Below are 23,325 nucleotides of genomic sequence, written 5' to 3' on the forward strand. Positions count from 1 at the left end.
ATTTTGCTGGGATGTTTATTAAAAACCTAGCAAAACACAGGAAGGTGTTCAGTCCATTATTGAAAAAAGATGCTAGATTTATATGGACAGACGAACACACAAAAGGACTTATCCATTTAAAGAAGGTTTGCAAAAATCTTCCAAAGATGGCTATTCCTCAAGACGAGGATGATCTGGTATTATATACCGATGCCAGTGATCATTGGTGGGCTGCAGTATTAACAAAGCTCACACCAGATGGAGAACAACCATGCAGATATTGTAGTGGGTTATTCTCAGATGCAGAAGCCATAAGATGGCACATCAACGAAAAGGAATTTTATGCAGTAAAAAGGGCCTTTGAAAAATGGCCATTATTTCTACTTGCAAAGAAATTCACTTTGAAAGTTGATAACACACAAGTTAAAGCTTTTTTAAGGAATAGAATTGAGTCTAAACCCGAGAAGGCTAGATTACTACGATGGCAAGCTTTATGTCAAAATTATATTTTTGATATTATGATAATAAAATCTCATGAAAATATTCTTGCAGATTTTTTAACAAGAGATGGACAGCATTGACATTGATGCTATTATCAAGATGCAGAGGCATTTGAGGGAACACCTTGAAATGCTTCAAACCGAGTTCAACAAGTTAGCTGTTAACGCAGAAGTTGCGGGAAGGCTACAACAAGCTGATAAGAGAATTGTCTCTGATCGAATTACAGGATGTTTACAGGCATATACTCAGTTATGGTCTGTAACGCAAAGGCCTATCCTCCAGGGCATTGAGAGACCACTGGTTTCTCAAATGGAGAGTTTTCGAGTACAGGACTCTATACCTGTAGCGGGGGATTCAAATACCCCTTGCACAAGTGTTAAGTCGGGATCATCATCAGATGAGTCGGCCAAAACAAAAATTGAGACTCCTGATCCTTATCTTGAGTCTTCAAGTCAACCCTTCACCTCGGGGATTGAAGAGGGAGAGATTAACCTTAGGCCTCGTATTGACAAAGGCAAAACTAAGGTTGATACTAATGAAAGTGTAATTTCTCCATTTCAGGTTTATCAGCAGAATTGGGAGAAATTAAAAACACGAATTGGCATTAACCCAGCTACAAGCAGGGTTGACGTTTCAGGAAAATATCCAAGGGTATGGATGAAACAAAATTCATATCCAAAGGAAGTTAAAGCATGGTATGAATTTGGGGCTCTTGCCTCAGTTTATACTACATCACCCAGCTTTCCAGAAATTTCAGGTCTACCAAAATGGATCCAGGAAGCTGTTCACGAGACTTGGGCAAACAATGATTATTTGTCCAGGGGAGATGTTCTGGAGCTATACTTCTTTAGTACAGCACCAGAACCAGCAGGAAAAGGTTCTCACGAAGCCTTCCATTTCATCAAGCTAAGGAGGCCAGATTTGAATGTCCAGAAATTTATCAAGGACCCTCCGACAGAAGAAACACCCCTAGTGTCTTCAATTACTGAAGATGACATTTCTACCAGAAGAGCTTGGGGTATTTGGGTCTGTCTCACTGAGATGGATAAAGTCAAGTTTCCGTTCAAATTCTACAATCATTCAGTGAACGGATCATTCCTGTTAAATACCATGACAGGAAAAACTACAAGTTTTGCAGAAGATTTATTTGAGAAAAAGAGAAATCTTTTGTGGAACAGCAAGCTGCCGGCTAGTAAAGAGACTCGCCGAAAATTCTGTAACATGGCACACATAGGAAGATGGTCAGAAAACATCTGCCTGGAATGCCAGAACCAGAAGGAGCCAGAATTCGGTAAAGGATTCAAGCCGAGATCTGATCGGAAAAAATTTACCGATACAAGCACAAGTGGGGAAGGACCACATGCACATTTTCCTCGAGGATACAAAAAACCGAAGATTCCTCGACAAAATTAAAGGGGACATGTGACCCTCCATTACAAAAGCAGGACCACTACCATGTGAGTGGTAGAAACAAGACAACCACTAATTAGTGGTAAAGGACAAATAGACCACCAATAACAAATGGTGGATGACTCAGCAAGCATTGGATACCAATCTAAAAGGAATCCAATGAATAAAAGTAAATTAACTGGTCCCGAAAATTCATCCATAAATAAGGACAGAAAGGAAACCAGTTAACACACCAGGATCAAAACTTAAAAATGTATCGAGTATATTTGAAAGTTTTGAAAAGAAGGATAACATACAAGAGGAAAGAGGCAGAAGCTCTTAAATGGTTAGTAAATCATTTCAAAGAGTATAAAAAAGATGAAATTACTGCCGATATCCTGGAAACTCATCGTCAATGGTATCTAAGAGAGATAAAGGAGGATGAGAAGTTGATGTCAAGATTAATAATCTAGACAGGGACCCCTCAACCACCAAATGGTCCCCAATGCAAGCTGTAAAGGCTTATGAAGATTTGAAATCCGAAGTTCAAATCCGAAGGAGCCTTCTATAAATAAGGCAGGAAGAAGGAAGTGAAGATCATCAAATATTTTCTCCATTTCTTTCATACAAGGTTGTAATATTTTCTTTCAAGCTTTATGCGTGTTAAGAGTCCAGCTACGATAAGTAGCTAAACAAGTTTCTCCTCCTCTACAGGAGGTTACTATGTAATAAATAAATGTTTGTGTTTGAATAAAAGAGATCTTTGCTCTAGCCCTCTCATGTATTATTTTCAAAAATTTTATTTTATACTGTACACTCTAAGGTAGGAAACGAATTAGAGTTGTGCCGAGTGCTGCTGAAGGAATCTGCGTCTGTAACCATCGGTTGCGATCGTGTGGTTGAACTGTGAGGAGCAGTTCGTAAAATACGGTGGATATAACCCGGTGGTACTCCGGTCAAAAAGGTATAAGATTTAATTTTATTTTACGGAAGCATGATGGGCTATTATTTGAAAATAAAATCAATTATTTAAAATTAAGGCTTGAGGGGTATTTTGGGAAATGAGGTATCAAAACCAAATTTGATAAAAATTGGGTACTGAATCCCAAGTTACCCAACTAAAAATATCTGACACAAATATATACAAGATTAAAATTAACATTTTACTTTAATAAATTAAATCTGTGACGTAATATAAAAAATGAAAAAATAAAACCTATGTTACCCTTACATCTGTAGCATAAGAGGAAACTGTAGACAATTGAAGGGAGTCCATTGGAGAGAAACCCTCCCACTTCTGCTCGATTTCTGAATTACCTGACCGTACGTATAATAGTTTCGAAGAGTGGGAATTCGTAGGGAAAACCGAAGCGGCAAGATGACAGAGGCGATGATAAGAAAGAAAGCTGGGATGGCGAGCGTGAAGGATATGCCTTTACTTCAGGACGGTCCTCCTCCGGGAGGGTTCGCACCGGTCCGATTTGCTCGGCGGATCCCCAGCAAAGGTCCTAGTGCAATGGCCATTTTCCTCGCCACTTTTGGTGCTTTCTCTTGGGGTATGTACCAGGTCGGTAAAGGCAACAAGATCCGCAGGTAAATTTTGATATTATCAAGTGATTTTTTCAGTTTGTCACGCGTGTGATTTGAGAGTTTTTGTTATTTATCACGAGATTCTAATATAACACAGTGTTTTGTTATTTGATTGGAGAAGCTCGCTTGCTTGCTTTGGTGATCAAATTTCACCTAGTAATAGAAAGGTGTAATTTTTTTATGGCCTTTTCAATTTTCTTTAAATATTTTTTTTTTAAATCAGCAAACTATTATCTGGTAAGTATGTTAAGTAATGAGGGGACTGAATGGTGTTTGATTTTTAATATGCGAGAAAGGCTCCAGGGACTTGGTATTATCTGTTTATCAGTTTTGTTTTTATAAAATCTTATCTTTTGCTAATTATTATGTTAGCTTCAAAATTCTCTGCATTTTGACTTGAATGAAAAATTTGTCTCACTTGTTATGCTATATCTTATGTGTTTGATTCATTTGTAGATCTGGGTACATGAGGGTGGGGATATGGTCTATTATCTGTGGTGTTTTCTTTTGTTTGATAATGATCTGGGCTTGATGAAATCCTGAATTCATCGAGCCTTAGTGTGGTTCACACTCAAGAAATTTCAGAGTTTTGGGGAGGAAAGGGAGGAGAACAGATTGTGGGACAGAGGATTTGGGCACAAAAAATGCACTCCATATGAATTAATTGCATTTATGTCCACAGTCCATTTGCTTGCTCTAGTACTCTGCTGGCTATGGTGTACTAATAAGGATACGACATGATACGAATTTGAGATGTGACAATTTTCATAAAACTAGGATACAACCAGAAGGATATATACGTGTTTGCATGCATATATCTATTTTTTGTGTATGTGCTTGTGTAAATATTGTGTAATACTTTAGTATGAATATTAATCATTATAAATCACCATATATTTTGCGAATGACAAAAGTCATAAAATCTAAAACTAAAAAACCAAAAGTATTGTTTCGTATCACCTAATGAACGAACCAATGGTATGTTGTCATTGAAGTGGACTGTTTTGGTGCTGTATATTGGAATCCTCAAAGAAGGGCTTGAGTAGAGGAAAAGGAAAGATGGATGTTTTTGAGCCGACTCAGTTAAGGCAATACCATATGCAACTGAATTGATGCATTCAAGAATTGGAAATAGCCGTGGAACCAATCATCAAGTTTACTGCATAACTTATTGGTTGCTGATATTTGATGATATGATTATAATTTAACCTCTCTTCTTGTAACTCATGTCATTCGCTATTAGTTTCATCCTAGCTTGAGTAAGCTGGAAATTCATCTGGAGTAACTTGCTAAAACATCCTTTATATAAGCATAGAATCCGCTTCTTCAATGTAAGCCCCTGGTTGATAAACATTGAAGAATTGGTCACAGAGACTTTGCTTTCTACAAGAGAAAACCTTCCCTCTTGTCCCTAGCCTGAGTTTAAGAGCAGAAATTTTAGCCTAATATCCCCTCCAAACCCCCATCATACTTATATTCCCTTCCCGCTCCTTTTTTATGTGCTCTCGTGGATTATATTTTGTAATATTCTGTTTTTCCTTTGCCATTTGTTGCAAAAAGACAGCCATCGATACCGATTAAGAGCCACACGATCCATTTGCAACTAGGCAATTTTCAAGCATTGACTGATTTCTCTGTCTTTGCATAAACCATGATCTTAATTGACATGGACATGGACTACATATTCACATAAAGATGTGGAGTTATGTAGTTTGGTGTAAAATCTGTATAAGAGAATTCTTCTTCACTGTCAACTTGAACTTACATGAAACAATATGAAATATATATATAGAAAAACCTAACTGCATATCCCTACAATATCCAATTTATCTACTCTAAGTTTAAAGTTTAAGCTTAAAACAAATATCTTAATTATCTTATCTAAGATCTTCAATAAGTTGTAAATTCTTGAAATCCTGTGTCAACAAGGAAATATGTTATCAGTATCAAGTTCTCTGGCTTATTTGCAGCCATTGGTATGTGATTATTAGGAAGTTGCTACTGCCACTGTATTATTAAGAGAACAGTATGGTCTTGTTTCTGTATCTCCTTCTTGGTTACACTAATCCTTATATTCTAGTATTTTTAGGTGGTTATAATGGAAATATGTCCAATTAATTAGTTTCCATGATATGAAATAGAGCTGAAGGGTTTCTCCATACAGGGAATTGAAAGAAGAAAAATATGCGGCACGAAGGGCTATACTGCCAATACTTCAAGCTGAAGAAGATGAAAGGTGATCCTTGCGTTTCTTCATACCAGCCTTGAATATGATTTTACTTTTTGTGTGCTGGCCTGACTGTCACTTCTTGTTTTTTTTTATTTCAGATTCGTCAATGAATGGAAGAAGTATCTTGAGGAAGAGGCCAGAATCATGAAAAATGTACCAGGTTGGAAAGTGGGTGAAAGTGTCTACCACTCTGGAAAATGGATGCCTCCTGCAACAGGCGAGCTCCGCCCTGATATCTGGTGAATTTGGCACTCTTTTATCTCTGTTCTTTCAATGGAATGCACTAAAAACTCTGTTTCTTAACTGAAAGCTGCACAAATGTCCTTAGGCTTGCTTTCTTTCTAAAATAAATATGTTGAAAAATCTGTTGTCTTTTATTGGTAATCAATTTGGAGTCTTGATGGCATCGATTTTTTCGTTTGATTGCAGTTTCCGGATATGATAAACTATCAAGTATATATACCATTGGAGATGTTATTTTTACAAAATAATTAAATATCCCGGTTAACATATGCTTGACAATGGTTTTATTCTTCAGGTATCGATAAACTTAGCCATTGCTGTTAGCAATGCATGAGAAAAATCGACCTGATAAGCCTGCATGGTTATATATCCAATGCCTGACACTTTTGTTTAAGATTTATGCTTGATTTAATATTCATGGATCCAAATATAACTCTTTAATTTATAATTAATACATAAAATTAAGTCCGGATTCATGTTAGACAAGGGCTGGAATTGTTCTTGAATCCATTGTTTATATGTACATGGTATTTCAATCCATATACCCAATGGCTATAAGCATAACGAAATGTGATTCGTGTTGGCATGAGAAAGTTTCTTTGTTCTTTTACGCAGATATCGTGATTTATTTTACAACTTTCCTCGAACATTATTTTGTAAATTAGATTTATTATCACATGAGCTGTGGAACATAAGATTTTCTGCCGCAAATGAAAAGTCTGTAATAAGGTTTTATTAATACAAACAAATGACAGTTATTCGAATTACTGCAAGTTACAAATCATAAATTAAGAATGTTATGTTGAATGGAACTTCTGCTTTGAAATTATTTATTATAGACCCTCAGAACGAAGCAGTGAATAAATAGGGTGAAAGCGGGCACCCTTGACGAAGACTCCTAGCACAGAAACTTATTTGGACGTTGGCTTTTTGATGGAATAAAATTCAGGCTTGGAAAAGTACTTTGTTTTCATACTATGTCTGTCTTTAAAATCTCACATAACCTTTGGGTGTATCTACTGGCTTGAATCATTGAAATTAAGTTTACCAAAATCTAAGGGAGGAATGGGATTTAAAGACCTCAATCAGCCACTCCTTGCCAAACAATGCTGGCGACTCTCTCCTCACTCGCCTGTTCAAAGCCAAATATTTTCACTCTTCTAGTTTCTTGCTGGCCCAGTTGGGCTATAATCCATCATACATTTGGCGAGTCTTCTTTGGGGCCGTGAGTTACTTGTTAAGGGATTAGTTCTGGGGAAGATGTTCAGGTCTTTAGAGACCCACGGTTAAATCGACCGCTCTCTTTTAAACCAATCACGCTACCAGATCCAAATTTTCAGACCCGTGCAAGAAATTCTTCCAGCTCATTTTCATTTACGTTTTAGGGGTATCGAAGTGGATAACATTTGTCATAGATGCCGATCTCTTCCGGAGCATACCTTTCATGTTTTGTGGCGTTGTGGCTAGGCGCAATAGGTGTGGTCAGAATCATCTATATGGCCAGAGATTTCCAAATTTAAAGGTCAATTTTTTGTTGAATTTTGGCACCTGGAGCACTTTTGCAATGATTTCATGGAGCTTGGCGTTGTTAGATCGTAATCGTTTTGTTTTTCAAGGAAAGAAATTGAAAACAAAGGATATTGTGAATCATGCTAGAAATCTTTGCATCCCCATCAACCTCCTTTGTTGAGATGGTGTGCTTCTCCTCTCGGCACTTTAAAGATTAATGTTGATGCAACAGTTGTTTCGGGCAACGAAATGATCAAGGTGTTACCTTGTTTGCTCGAGCAACCAGCCTTCCGGGTGCCTTTTATAGTTCATATTGCAGAATTAGAGAAGGCCTTTTTGTGGCTTCGAGTTTTGGCTGGACTCATCTTATCATTGAAATAGATGGCAGCAATGCAGTGAATCCCATTCTGAATCTATCTCCTTTTGCGGTTGTAGCACCTATCACTTCTGAGATTCATCAAATTTCTTCTCTCGCTACCAACTGTTTAGTGCAACATTGAATAGATTGGCTAACCAAGTAGCACATGTTCTTTGCTTCTTTTGGGTTTTTTCCGAAAGGTTCCTTTTGATTTTCTCATGTCCATTTTTTAGTAGTGTTGTAAAAAAATGACATGCCTGATTGATTCTTTATCTAAAATTTATGATTTCCTAAAATTTTATTTTATTATTACATAATTAAAATCGAAAATGTGTATCAGATAAATATCTCATACAAGCATGTCTGATTAAATAAAAAAATCAAAGGGAGTTTGATGAGAAACTTAATTCGATTTGTCCGCGGAAAGCTAGATATGAATAATTAGGTTTATTTATATTATTTAGACTTTAAAACAATCATTGGTGTATAATTTTTATTTTACTTTTTTAAACAAATATCACGGTTATTTAAGCAATCAATATGTATCAGCATGTCTCTTGTGAGATGATTTTATATATTTTTATTCGTGAGACGAGTTGACTCGATTCACAATTATTATGAAAATAATTTTTTTTATATGTCAGATCGGATCAGATCGAAAATTCTTCTAACAAAATTATTCTGTAAAACAATCTCACAAAAGTTTTTTTATTACACAATTGTTTTATTTTTACAAGAATTTAATATTTATCCTTCTCAAATTGAATTTATTAAACATATATTTACAAACACATAGATTGATAATATGATAAATTTGTTTTAAATCCTAACACCAAAACATAAATTTTTGATTAGTCAGAAAAATTATATGTTTGCAGTTTCTGATCTACAACAAAATGTTTTTCCGCTTCCTAAGTCCACATGTCATTTCTCGGACGAAACGGTACAAAACATTAAAAATATGGTGCTATTATATGATATGTGAGTATTAATTGTTTCGCATATGATATTAATAGATGATTTTTTAGTACCCAAACATGTGTAACAAATGCTGATATTAATAAAGTTGCCATAATTTTATAATCAAAATCTTTCTTTTATACTAGATATAAAACAGTTAATACTTAATATCATATATTATTACCGTATTTTCAATATTTCGAATCGATTTTAATCTGAAAGAGAAATGTACTATCAATATCAATATTTATTATATATATTTAGATACTCAAAAATAATATATTAATATCATATCTATAATAATTAATACTCCAATATCATATTTTTAATATTTTGTAATTCAAACATAATTTTTTGATTGAAAGCCAGTTTTTGTTTGATTTCAGAAGCAATTTACAGTTTATAATATCATGATAATTTTAAAAGTATATAAATATAGAAACATATTATATTATGTTGAACGCCGACTCAACTCAACCAATAAGATCAACGAGACAATCTTTCCACTTGTTACTTACTCATCCGATACTCACAGCACGCCACGTATCCTACGACAGACGAGATGAACACTCTGAGCCCGACACGTGTCAGTATGTTTGAAACATAACCAAAGCAGCTTTCTTTATTCTTTATTTAATTTCCGAGGGTTCTCTTACCTGCGAATCTCTGTCAAAACTTCCGTAATCACAGAAATCCAAAAAACATCCCACAAACATAATCCTTTAATTTCTTGAAGTAAAAAAGATTTCATACACCCATCCAGAGTTACACACACGAACGAATCCTGGTGAAAAGAAACCCGATCCAAATTCAAGAATGTCAGCTTCCCGCCACACATGCACACACAAGCATACATACATACATACACACACACATACGAGTACACAAAGGGTGAAACTGTGCATAGTAGCGATGGGAGATTTGTTCAGAAGACGGGAGATGGAGGGCCAGTGCCATCTTCTCTATCATCAGCATCAGGTACGCTAGTGTAGCAACATAGACGGTTGGAGAGTTCCCAGCTCCCGTCTTCTTTTCTCCGCACAGACAGCTGAGGCCATCTGTTTATTCTCACGTAGTGTTCCCTTATCGTCCCATCCTCCAGCAAACCAGTGACAACGGTGTAGCAAGATTCATGGCCTCCCCACACCCCGTCGTCCGAATCGGCAGTAATGCTTCCATCCTGGTGGAAGTACCGACGCATCGGAGTTCCAGAGCCTTGCCAGTAGGGATCCATGTTTCGCCAGTACGCGGGAGCTGCCTGCAGAAGATGAGGGATGATGGTCAGATAACTGCGCCATGTAAGGATTCAACTTACTAAATGCAAATTGATGGTTCTTAATTTTTCTTTTTCTTGAAGGGCGTGCGCCTTTGCTTGAAATGTGCAGATATTTAATCGGTTGATAAGACTAGTTAGTAATTATGTTTCTCTAGCTGTAAGTATTTTCAAGATGTGATGTCGAAAGTAAGTAATAAGAGGGTTTTCGAATTTGTAGGTTCGGCCGTGAGAATTGATATGGACGCAAGATAAAGATTAACTAGTTAAAGGGCTAATGCTTGAACGGGATAATGCCTTCCAAACAGTATAAGTTCCTGTATATATGCCGCAAATGCTTGAACGGGATAATGCCTTCCAAACAGTATAAGTTCCTGTATATATGCCTAATGCTTTCCCCGGTCAGTGTTAGTTCCTGTATATAGGGTTGGGGATTGAATGAACTTTCCTGCCTCTCAAATAAATTTCTATTCTATTCACCATGTTTATCCTCGAGTGTTTCATGAGCAGCACACATTTCGATAGGATCGAAGAACCAATGTGAAAGTGCCCAAATTCATTGAACAAATTATTAATCCAGCCAATACGAATATACAACTTACTTGTTCGGGCCAATGTTGCATCTCATGAACATGATAAGGAAAATATGTTATTGGATTATTTGAAACTTTGATTCAGAACTAAGACAGGAATGGCTAACATGAGATTAATAGATGCACTAGAACAGTGAGATTAAGGCCAATATAATGTCCTAAAGCATAGTTGGAGCTTTAACCAAGATTGCGAAAATGTGTGTGAAGACCTTTTAGAGGTCTCATGTAATTTCTTCAGTAACCCTTTTTTAAACTGGGCTTAAGATGAAATTATACTCCTGAGGTACCTAAGGAAAATCTGTAGTCAAATTATTGCCTGCCCTACTAGGATTTATCTCATGCAAGATTCCTTTTTGTGATTTTCACGTTGATTTTGCAATTTCTTGAATTATTCACTCTCTCATGTGATCGGTATTAAGGGGTAACTAATCTAATTCAGAATAAAAATTGGGGAAAATTGCACCGGGTTGGAAATAGCTGAAGCGGTGCATGACAATATAAATGCTAATGTTGCCAGTCAGGAAACAAATCATGCCTAGATCACAATCACGTGAAACTGTTAAAAGTGCCTCGTTACTAATCTACCCATTGTTCGGTTTCAGAAATACCGAGGCTAATGCAGAAATGGAAATACTGGATCCGGAAAAACTTGTATATTCCAAGAATACATGCAAAATAATTTTCAGCTGGAATAAACAATGGAAATGGGATTGAGACGCAGCAAACAGATGAACTGATATCAACCTCGTTAAGTGATAAACAATGGATATATACTTTCTGTATAAGCTTCAATATACATTATTTCTTGATTGAAGAACATTATGACACAACGTACTCTGGGAACACACTTGATTTTCAACAATGTCGATTTTACAACCTGAATAAAGATATAGTATATTAGCCACTGATCTGATCTTATTCTCTTGCATCATATTGAGGTTAACTGCAAGACATAACTTCCTTCTCTTAAGAAGAGAGGGGACTTTAAAGACTGGGATTAAACCCTTAAACCATAAGGTGTCTTGATTCGTTTCTGACTTTCCTGGAGGCCAATATAAGACTAGGTAGTTTATTTGAACATTGAACAGGTTATATAAGTTCTTCTTACAAGACAATTTTTCCGTTCAAGCTGATTCCTACGCTGTGATGGTGTCTTTTGCATTTCACTCTTTTTGACAAATAACTGACTGAAAGATCTCTTCATCGAGTGGAGGGGTTCTTCTTCTTTGACATCAGTTAGTTAGGGTATAAAGTCTGCCAAAAAATCGAATCGGTTTATAGTTTTGTTTTTTGAAACACTAGACTAGGATGATGCAAGGCAATTGGCTGACAAGAGCCAGAGTTCGTCTACAGGATGAGACAGGGAACCAAATTTGTCTTACCTAGAGCCAGAATTTGTCCAAAGAGGCAGGCATATATAGATCAAAAAGTAATCTACTTCAGTTTAATCCTGTTATCAATCAGTTTATAAAATCCAGCCAAAACAAAGCATAACAAATCCTTAATTCTTGCACACAATAGAGGCTCTCAGCTGTAAAAATAAACGGATACAAATAAACGTCACCAGTGTTTAAAGCCTTGAGAATATGTACTAGATTTTTCTTAAAAACCACAAAGTATACATGGACCAATGTTGGAAATACAAAGGATCACATACCTCAGTAAAATGAAATACCCATACATGACTGCACAGATCATTCCGAGTTATTCTGGTCTGCCATCAGTAACTTTAATTAGAAAAAAGCAGTATGGATAGATCATATGCTTTGACGTATTACGTTACACACATATATTTGAGTGATTTCATATCTGCGTCACTCACTCGTTTATAATCCATAGAAGACAGCGAGTAGGCTGCCAACTTTGAAAGTCCTCCAACTTTTGATATGCGAGGAATGTGTGCCTTCCCCATCCATAACTCCTCACACTGAAAACAAACCAGAAAATTGCAATTCATATCCATAAATTAATTTGGTTGATAGATAATTTTTACAGAGCAGCCAGTTAGAACTTCATCTAATTAAGACTATACATGTCATACTGGTAACCAGATGACATCATAAATCAACTTGAAGTAGCAACTCACAAGACCCATGTGTCACGGATATAAGAAGTTCAAAAAAGAAAACTTTAGGATGGTAATTGTTGGCAAAAGGATGACCTAAATTTAATACATAACTTTTATTGTAATTCTTCTAAAAAAGGATGAATTAAATTAATAAATGTACTGTTAATATTATGATGTAATTCTCAAGCACCATCATTTCGCATTTTTTGATGTAACAACTTGCCTCAACTTCTGCCACCATAAACCCCCCTCCCAAACAGAAACCAAAGGAAATGGATAACACATCCATGGAAGCATATATATGATCAGATATAAACATGCCTTTGCAATATCAACATTATATGCAGAGGAAATGAAAACTTATAACTCCAAGAGCTGAAGTATCTTAAGAGGGAGGAAAAAAGAGGACTAGCAGAACCCTGAAGACAAAGCTCAACGGTGTAGACCCTAAACAGTTACACTGTAGCTCTTAGTAGATAATCTTTACTTTTATAAAAAAAAAGGGCCTAGGAAGAGATCTGCAGTAAAGTTGGTCTAAAATTCTACTGCTCGATCTCATATGACTTCTCACTGGACAAAGGTTGCGTTTACCAAGTGAAAATCTATACTTGTGAAACGATCCAAACCTGTTTACAATTTTCAAATGGTTGCGATCTACCAACTATATTTCAAGGGAACATAACAATAAGTTATCATGAAGTAGTCCTCCACTGAATATGAAGACGGACAAGTTTTTGGATTATAATATGTAGGACTATAGTACGGCACTCATTGTGAAATTAGGTCATATATTACACAATTTTTCTTTCAATATTTAATTTGTTGCAAGTTTTCATGTTACATTTTAGGTAATTTACTAAGAGTGATAAGTTCTTTTATAACTCTTTCATGCAGATAGCCCTTGTACCAAATATTTATGTGGGAATCCAACATTCTTACATCTTTTGGTCATGTGATAGTAATTTCCAAGGCAGTTGTCTCTTTAGCTCAATTCCAATACCCCTAGAATACACTGGATGGGCCTTCCACTTCCACTCTTCTAGAAATCACTTGACATGAGTGGTTGGTCCTAATTCCTAAGGAAGGTGATTTAACCCACCTATTAACTTGTCCAAACTCGTTTCAACAATTCTGAGATACATTAAAATAAGCACCCCGAATTTCAACAAGGATTTGACCATAAAAGATTAAACATGCTCGTAGTGCTAAAATAAATCAACCACTTTACGACAAATCATCGGCCCCAAGTCCCAAGGAAGTTCATCAAACTCATCTTTTCCACAACCCAAATCTAAGATAATATTAGTATCTATCAGGTTAATGGCAAATGATTGGCCCAAATGCTCATTGAACTCATTGAACTCATTGTTATTTCCGCAATCCATGTGATACATTCAAATAAGTAGGGGGTGATTGGAGTATGACAACTAAAACACACTTATACTTGCAAAAACAAAATGGTTCAAGGATGGGAACGAATCTCAAGGAATCTCATCCGACCAATCAATATATTAGGTCAAACTCTAATATCGAGTTTTGCGAGAGTATAAAATGCGAGAGTATAAAAAATCATTTCTCATTTGATATCAAGAGAATCTAGATTCAATTGTAGTGATGAAAACACTTTCATACTTGCAAAGACAAATTCAAATTTGACTATTTTAGGTCCTAAGATAGACTTAATACCGAAGGAAGCTAATCCAACCAACTGATAAATTAGTCCGAACTATTATCTAGAGTCTACAAACATTAAAATAATCGCTTCTCATTTGATATGGAGATGCAATCTAAATTTATAATGCAACATAGAATAATTTTGCATATTAATAAGCGCGCGCGCACACACACACACACACACGAATTCTGTGTTTTATGGAGCATAAACCTTAGACAAGCACAATTACCTATTTGTTGGTAAATTACACTAGCCTTCAGAGAAATGAATTTCATAGTTGGTAGCTTTATCCCATTCTATATTGGAAACAATTGGTTGTCTGCATAAACATCCAAGATAAGAGATCTAGCAACGTGTTCTTATCACTCGTGCAGTGCTTGAAACGAGCTGACTCATCAATGAATTCCCAGCCAGTTATTCTTAAGATAGACACAGTAGGCTAGGGGAGTTGGTTTAACCAAGAGCTAAGTACCCACGATGGTATCGGCAAAACTTAATGTATTTATTTCTGTATGAGGAAGAGACTAAAACCTAACAACACAAACCTTTGATTTCATTTTGTGTTTACTTTCTTCTTGGACAGCCTAAATGGTGGTATTTCCTTCGGGCATTGGATTAACTTGAAAGTTTAATTTCATTACATGCATTAAAACCGAAACTCGGTTTCTCTACAGGTTTCAAATCTCCAAAAAATTTCAAGAAAGAAAGCATTAGATCACTCATATTAACTCCAAATTATAGTTTCATATGTATTGAACACCAAACCCGGTCTCTCAATGACTTGAATACCCCATAATTTACAAGGAAAAATGTGTCAGAAGTCCTCAAATTATGTCAATTTATTAAAAACAATCTGCAGTTTGGATTATTTTCATTAAAACTATTTCCAACCATACTTATCAACTTTTCTGTAAATGGTTAAATTCACGATCTTATCACTCTTTTCTGCTTACAAATATCTCAGATCATATTTAATAGAGGAAAGCATTTGCAAGGGATAGACAGAAATTCACTCTCTCAGAGAATTGAATGCACCAAAATTTCCAAGAAAAAATTTGTCACCAGTCCTCAAATTATTTGAATCCTCAATTTGGATGGTCTTTAGAACAACTCTTTCGCGATGCTTATCAACAACTTTTCTATATAAATTTCAATTCATAATCATATTACACTCTCTTTCAAAAATAACTTGGAATATTTTTGACAAAGGAAAGCAGTTGCACAGGATAAAACAAAAATTTAGACACTGATGAATTCAATGGTTCATGAACTCCAATAATCATTAAAGAAATGTAAATTCATCACCAACGACTCAGTGTTGCATGGATTCCATTAAAATTATCCTAAACTTTTATATCTTAAATATCACTAAATAAACAAGAAATCTCCAATTCTAAAAAATACAAATGAAGTCTAATCATCAACCATTTGGGTTACATACTCTATGCAGGATTGTTTGATGGTAAAAAACAGTTTTATATCTGGGTTCTATTTGAAGAAACGGAGGGAGCAAAGTTGCAATTGTAAAAGAGTAGGTCAGCTGCATGGTGAAATAGACGATGAGGGTTAAACGCCAACAAGACAGATATGAGAGGTTCGATTACAAGTGCATTTTACTACTTCTGTATAATTGTCAATTTATATGCCTCTACTGATTGTGATGGTGCAGGAGGCCACCATTGACATCAAAGACTAGAAGTACAACACATTAGGATAAAGATCATTCATGAATAATAGTGAAGTTAACCTATTTCTGGTACTGATAAGCATTAAGCTGTTAGACAAATTTGCAGGGTATGGTGTAGTATTTATCAAGACCAAGGTTAAAGTTGCTACAGGGATTGATGTTAAAAAATGGGATAAATAGTGAAGCAATTATAAGAGTTGTTGCAAGGTTCTTAATATTTTATTCCTGATTCTAGTGTTTAGTAATTTGGAACTTAATTGTTCAAATTTAAGGGGTGTTCCACTTTATATTATCATTTTAATTAACAAGAGAACTATTTTCTAAAAAGCCAAGCTATTTTATAGATTTTAAAGTCGCAATACGAATGCACTAATTGATGTATTTTATGGTAGTAACATGCATTTGGAAATACAACAGAAGTAAATTTCAAATGTTATACTTTTGCAAAACTAGATCAACATTTTGTGAAGGCAACATATATGATCGGTATTGTTTCAGTTTCAATAATTGTTTTCTTGTAGGTGACATCATTCTGAAATGCAGAATAGAATAATAGAGAACAGAACCAATGAAGGGTTGAAGCTTGTGTCCAAAGGCAGCTTCTTTAGAGTTTCTGACCCCAAAATGCCCTGATGCATATCCAAAGTATATAACAATGCAATATTAAATGTTGAGCACATCCAGGATATTGGTTCCTTTAATTGCTTAATTAAGTTGAGTTACTAGAAAATAATCTAAGGTTCAATACCTTTACAACAAGAAAAATGTAGTAAGAAATACAATCCAATATAGGTGTCAACTTACTGTTCCTACAAATGAAACATAACTTAACACCAGCACTTATATCTATACAGGAACAAAAACCGTTTTAGGTTTTGAACAATGCATGACACTTAATTTTTGGGAGATTTACACGAAACTTAACGATGTCATTTATGAATGATAGCATATATCGAATTCGGCAAATTTGAGAGCAATTTTGGAAAAACTTTCGGAACAAGTTTATTTTCGCATTCTTAAGAAACAAGAACATATTCTTTCTTAAAAAATAAGAGTTAGAACCAAAAAACTTAGTTTCATTGTCTTTTTTTAAATAAAATTATTATTTCAGAATTGCATTTTAGTCCCTCACTAATTTTCACTATGGTACGACCTTCATTTATATATAATCAAATAAATTGCAGTAGGACTCGTTATTAATTTTTACAACTATAATATTATTTATATTTGAACGTAAATCAAATTAATTATAAAAAATATTGTACAAACACATAACACGTGCCAAAGATCACTTTTAATAACGAAGACTTGCTAAATTTGAATTTGCAAGATTTTAAGGATTTGAAGGTTAGGTATATATTTGTGTCAATCTAAAATCTGCAGGATATCGTTAAGATCAGGAAATGGATAATTTTTAGCCCTCAAAATCCTTCCCTATAAATACCACAACAATCATAAATTACACAGTTTCTCCACAAAACTTCTTCTAATTTCGGCCAAGGAAAGAAGAATCCTGGATAAGGTAGCTTAGGCAAAGAATACTAAATTTTTTTAGCTTCTTTCACAACCAAAGTTCATCCCCTGCCATTTGTGCAATTAAACAGCAAGTCTTAATTGTATTTTTCTCATGCTTTTATTGTCTCCATCCATCTCACACACTATTTTTAAAACATTTGATTCAGTTATGAACTCGTCTGGTGAGGTTAAATTAGAAAAATATGACCCAATCCGGTATGGCTAAATCTAAATTCGATGATCTCTTCTAATAGAGTTATAACTAAAAATCAATAACATCTTCTAATAGGATGAAACTAAAAGTTGTTTGAAAATTTAATAGTATGTTGTATGTAATTTGTTTTTTAATTAGATTGTGTATTAAGCTGGAAAACAAGAATGAAATAAAGGAAAAGGACCAGTTCGTGTTTAGAGGTCGGTGAAATCAGTCATGACAAAAAGGGCCACACTCGGATGTGTTTTATTGCTATTTCCATTGCTTTTTATTATTTTGGTGACTATTATTGGCTTTAGATAAGCTCTCTTTAGTGTAATATATTATTTTGGCTATAAGAGAATGTTAAATGCTTTTAGTTTTAGAAATATTTGTGCTTTTGAAAAGAAGTCTGGTAGTTTTATATTGTTGAGACTTAATATTGCCAATGATCATGTCTCACAGTTCGGGACTAACAATATGAATCTTGACTGTTCTCTCCTAAAACATCAAATCGCAAAGAATTTTGACGAGAGAGTGAAGTCACACTTTACCTCATATGAAAAAGATAAAGGTGTTGTGATATTGTGGATCTCAAGATCATCGATGTTCTTGTGTGATCGACATAATCGTAATAACTTATCAACAGTTGTGATATTATACTTATCAAGGCAGAATGGTGAGTTTTATAATGAAAATGAATATATTGAGATAATATCTTTTATAGGATTGTATTCAGCAACTGCACCGTATGAATAAGGTTCTTAGTTATGATTTTTATGATACATTAATTGATGATCAGCACGATATGACTTTATATTGATAATCTAGTAAGATTTGTGATAAAAAGATGTAAGATCTAACTAAGTTTAAATTTTTTAATACTATCAAAGAATATTGATGAAATTTAAGATTTATTGTGTTGGGCGCAATAATTGTCTCTACTAGAAGAACGATCGAGTCATGGTGCTTGAGCTGATGTGATGTGCAGCTTAAAAGATTTGAGTTGCACCATTACCACTAGTTATAGTTTTTGGTAAAACGACAAGCGTTCGATCCTACAATTGGTATCAGAGTCAATGTCACGGGTTCGATTCCCATTGATTGCAAGAAGTGCAATTATTGAAAGAGAGATTGTTGAGTGCAATAATTATCCCTGCTAGAAGAACGATCGAACCATGGTCCTTGAGCTGTTGTGCGGTTTAAAAGATTTGAGTTGCACCATTACTACTAGCTATAGTTTTTGGTAAAGCGCTTGATATTGTTATTTATGGGGAATATTAATCATAGATTTAAAATTTGACGATATATATTAAACATATATTTGTTAACGTTCTATGACTTTTTCTTCCTTGTCTATGACCTTTCCTTCATGGTATGAAAAGTTTTTAATTAGGCCGTTCATAAAAGTGAGGAATGTCGTACTCTTTTTCATTCATTTGGGTTTTGTCCCATTGGATTTTTCTAGTAATAATTGAACCAGACACGTCCATCATCTGGAGGATATCTAAAGGGAAATGTTGTAATATTGTGGATGTCAAGATAATAGACAATCTTATATGATTGAAATAATCATAATCATTTCTCAGTAGTTATATCATACTTATCAAATTAGATTCGTGATAAAGATAAATATATTGAGATAATATTCTTGTAAGGATGTGTATCATGCAATTGTGATATATCTTATAAATAGAGGTTATCGATGAAAATAAAATAGTTTTTAGTCCATCTGACTTCAATCCTCTCTCTTTTCTCGGAAAATTTATGACAAAAGGTAATTAAATTCTAAATTGTCATGCTCAAGCCTTTTGGGTGCATATAATTGTTAGTTACCATCATATGAAAAAGATAAAATAGTTGGTAAAAGAAAAGTTAAGTAACATAATTCTAAATTGTCCTGCTCGAGTATTTTAGGAGCATTTACATGGAAACTTCCTTCTTGCAAGTTTGCAGGCTTGAGGCTTGACATCTACATTCCATATACATTACCTATAGTCCTTCGACTTCTTCTTCTTCTTCATAAAGCCTACTCACGTCTAAATGTGCCAAATAAATGAAATTTCTAGTAGCAAAAAATGAAGCAACAGTGACACAAGTTAAAACTTTAAGGATATGCGGAGGATTTAAAGTCTTGCTTCGCAAGGAAACTAATTCGGACAGATATCAACATGCCTAGCGACTTTTATTTCCTTACTTGCGATTGTGCAATTATAAAATATGATTTCAAATGTAAAATTTTAAGCATTTTTGTACAACAAATACCTTAAAAAGATGACGAAATGTTTTTAAAACCGATAAAAATCAGTTCAAAATATTGCTCAGGACATTCATATGTCATTCTACCTTATCTCATGAGTTCTCTAAGGACCATAAAATTTTGTTAAATTCACGAGGAAATCAACCAGTTAATTGGAAGAAGAAAAGCCGCTCGTACATAATTATAAACGTAAAAAGTATCATTGACAGCAGAAGTAGCAAAAAAATAATATAAACTATTTACTTGGTCGATGGAAGAGAGATGAAGACAATTACTAGATATAGACTACTGAGAAAGACGAGGAAAAGCAGAAGCAAGGTATTGCCTATTCGAGTAGTAACATGCGAGAGCTATGCACATGGGTCACATCTACTAAAGTAGCTTGCCCATAAGTAAGAGTATGAGCGCAACAAAATTTTACGAGATTTGCATGGACAAAATTGAGAGATACTTGGCTGATTTTCGGAATGAATACTATTCATCATCCCCAAGCTAATGAACGTTTGGACACTAGACATCCCACAAATTAACAAAGACTAAAATAGAAAAATTGTCGATGCAACTTTTAGCGCCATATATCACCTTAAAACATATGGAGTCTGATGTATAATTAAACTCATGGAGAAATTAGAAATAAAATATATAAATGCATGTTGCGGATCGGGAAGTCTAGAACGTCTTTGATTTCATAAGAAGTTTACAAAGTTTAACTATTCTAGAATTTTTTTCATGACAGCCTAGCCTTGCTAAGTAAATAGACATCAAATTGAAACTTTGATACCCCATGTTGCCCAGATAATTAGGGGCGTCAAAATGCGACACGACCCGTCAACCCGACACGACCCAACACGAAAAAAATCAGGTTCGGGTTGGGGTTTTTCGGGTTGGGGTTTTTCGGGTTCGGGTTGGGTTCGGGTTGGGTGGGTTCGGGTTGGGTGGGTTCGGGTTAGACGGGTTTCGGGTTGGGTCGGGTTGGGTCGCGGGTTGACCCACGAACTTTTTTTTTGAAAATATTACCTATATTTTTATATATTGTATGTTTGAACAAAATTTATTGTATATTTATGTGCTAAATTTTCATCATTTGATATTTATTTTGTATATTTTTATTTTTTTAACAATTTTTTATTTGATTTAGTAAATATACTTTTAATTTTCTACGATTAAACTTTCAAATTTAAATCGAAAATTTTGTTATTATGTGTTTAAATTAAAATATTATTATTATTTTTTATTTTTTTGAATTTTTTTAAAAAAAATTAATAAAATTCGGGTTAAGCGGGTTAGACGGGTTAAATTGGGTTATACGGGTTCGTGTTCGGGTTGGGAGTTTTCGGGTTGCTTCGGGTTCGGGTTGGGTTCGGGTTGAAAAAAAAGTAAAAAAAAATTCGCGGGTTGACCCGAAACCCGACCCAACCCACCCGATTGACACCCCTACAGATAATCGAGTTCGACCCAAAGCGCTTCCCCATTTACAGAAATAAAAAGGCCATTAGCGATATATTTAAAGTTAAAGTCCAATCCCAAAATCTTACACAGAGTCCGAGCTATTCTCTACTCGAGAAATTAATCACAAGATAGAATCACTGAACAACCGAGCTCAGAGCATGATCGCCCAACCCGAGCTCACTCACAAGATTATGGGGGTGAATACACAGTCCTACTAATGCAAAATACCTAGGCAAGACTCGCGTAAAGTAAAAAATCCAGTAATATCAAGATATGTAGTACATTTTAAATTTGTAATCAGCTAAAGATCATGTCAGATCAGTACAAATCTATTGTACCACAAATTTGCTTCACTAGAAGTCCTTCTACTACAAGGTATCTAACTTATCTCAACTCTATAAATGTCAGGTATTCCCCATGGTTTTATACATTTACTTATTGCCATCACTAGCATTGTTAAATTTGAACTCTTAAGCTTGGTCCCAGTGATGACACAAGCATCGGAGGTCTACGCCGAAAACACTTCTGACGCCCCCAACCTCTGTTCATTGTTCAGATCAAAACTGAAGCTCTGCTCGACCAACATCGTAATAGCAAGAAGTATTATATTTGGCTCACCTGACTAAACCCTAGATACCAGACATTTTTGATATCATCAAACTTGATGGTAGAGCAATGTTAGCACAAAAGCATTATTTTGTTTCTTGTACTAGTGTCTAGGTAATTTCCAATTTTTACCCTTAACCATGAAATAAGTAATCTTCTTGTTCAAGCATCTTATGTACAATTCGATAAATCACTCTCTTGCTGTTGAAAGTACCTCCCCCATTTCGTACTACATGAGTTACTTCGCCCTGACGATGGCTGATAGGTGCCGATTTCACGTGTCTGAGTACTTCGTTTTGAGTATGTTGTTGCATGGTTTTGTTGTGTCGCGTCTGTATTCTGTCAATTTCATAGTTTGTGTATATGAACCACTACTCACTTTAATTGGTTGATTTATAGGTATAAGTGATAAAGATGAGCTCAAGACCGTGGATGCAATCTGGGCATCAGAAGTCATGTTAGGGTCGCGAAAAATTACGGCTCCAGCACGAATTGAAGGAAAAATTAGGCTGGAAATAGAAGTAAACATGTTGGGCCTGCAAAAAATATGGCCCCAACACAAGCTGAAGAAAAAAAAAAGCAAACATGGCATCTCGCGCTAGGGTAGCCAAAACTTACGGCCCCAACATGAGACTTTAGAAACAACACGATGGGACATAACAAGTCACGTTGACCGCACCAGATCGACGCGAAGATAGAAACAAATTCAAGGACTCGGAGGATATAAAATGAAAAAACCCTAGAGAGGTAATGAGAGGTAGCCGCCACAGCCATCAACCTCCAAGGACAGACATCTGGGAACGTGAAAGAAAGAACAATACGTGAAAAAGTGAAGAGCGGACAAGAACCGCACACTCGTTTTTCTTATCTCCCCCTAGACATCTATATCGTGATTGGATTAAAAGATTGGATTTTATTCTTGAGGATACTTGATTATGTTATTGTGTTTTTATTACATTTCTAAAGCATGATCAACTTCGAAGAGTTTTTTTTTTTTGTTATAATTGAGACATACATGAGGTTTTATAACATGATAGGACGACATAATCCATGAATCTACAAATTTCATAAATATACTAGTTTGGATACATGTTATATTCATAGTCCAATAGGTCGGAAGCTAGAAAATTTTACTGTTTGTTAATGTGATTACAATTGTTAAATAACACAAAAATACTTAATTATTGCATTTCGTTAATTATATCAACATATCTCGACATAGTATATTGATAGATTAAGAAATCATG

At 34.9% G+C, this 23,325-nt stretch overlaps 2 protein-coding genes across 2 annotated transcripts in view; one reads left to right on the forward strand and one right to left on the reverse strand.

The window, feature by feature from the left end:
* The first annotated feature begins 3,103 nt into the window (after positions 1-3,103).
* LOC140813676 (NADH dehydrogenase [ubiquinone] 1 alpha subcomplex subunit 13-B-like) lies at positions 3,104-6,095 on the forward strand. Its single transcript, XM_073172309.1, has 3 exons — positions 3,104-3,462; positions 5,624-5,695; positions 5,788-6,095. The coding sequence occupies exons 1-3, from the start codon at positions 3,248-3,250 to the stop codon at positions 5,930-5,932; spliced, it is 432 nt and encodes a 143-aa protein (XP_073028410.1). The 5' UTR covers positions 3,104-3,247; the 3' UTR covers positions 5,933-6,095.
* A 3,132-nt stretch (positions 6,096-9,227) lies between these two features.
* Positions 9,228-23,325, reverse strand: part of LOC140814071 (uncharacterized) — a 50,211-nt gene continuing 36,113 nt past the window's right edge. The window contains exons 2-4 of the mRNA XM_073172930.1: positions 12,448-12,552; positions 12,283-12,339; positions 9,228-10,017 (exon numbers count right to left, since the gene is read on the reverse strand). Coding sequence (XP_073029031.1) covers positions 9,685-10,017; positions 12,283-12,339; positions 12,448-12,552 — 495 coding nt within the window. The 3' untranslated portion in view covers positions 9,228-9,684. The remainder of the gene's footprint in view (positions 10,018-12,282; positions 12,340-12,447; positions 12,553-23,325) is intronic.

Source organism: Primulina eburnea, chromosome 15 (genome assembly GCF_022965805.1).
Source record: "Primulina eburnea isolate SZY01 chromosome 15, ASM2296580v1, whole genome shotgun sequence".
NCBI classification, from domain to species: Eukaryota; Viridiplantae; Streptophyta; class Magnoliopsida; order Lamiales; family Gesneriaceae; genus Primulina; species Primulina eburnea.

Bases quoted from the DNA above. Each gene is read 5' to 3' on its own strand.
- LOC140813676 (XM_073172309.1), top strand. From the start codon at position 3,248: ATGACAGAGGCGATGATAAGAAAGAAAGCTGGGATGGCGAGCGTGAAG. The intron at 3,463-5,623 runs GTAAATTTTGAT...TTCTCCATACAG, and splicing joins AAAGGCAACAAGATCCGCAG to GGAATTGAAAGAAGAAAAAT. The intron at 5,696-5,787 runs GTGATCCTTGCG...TTTTTATTTCAG, and splicing joins CAAGCTGAAGAAGATGAAAG to ATTCGTCAATGAATGGAAGA.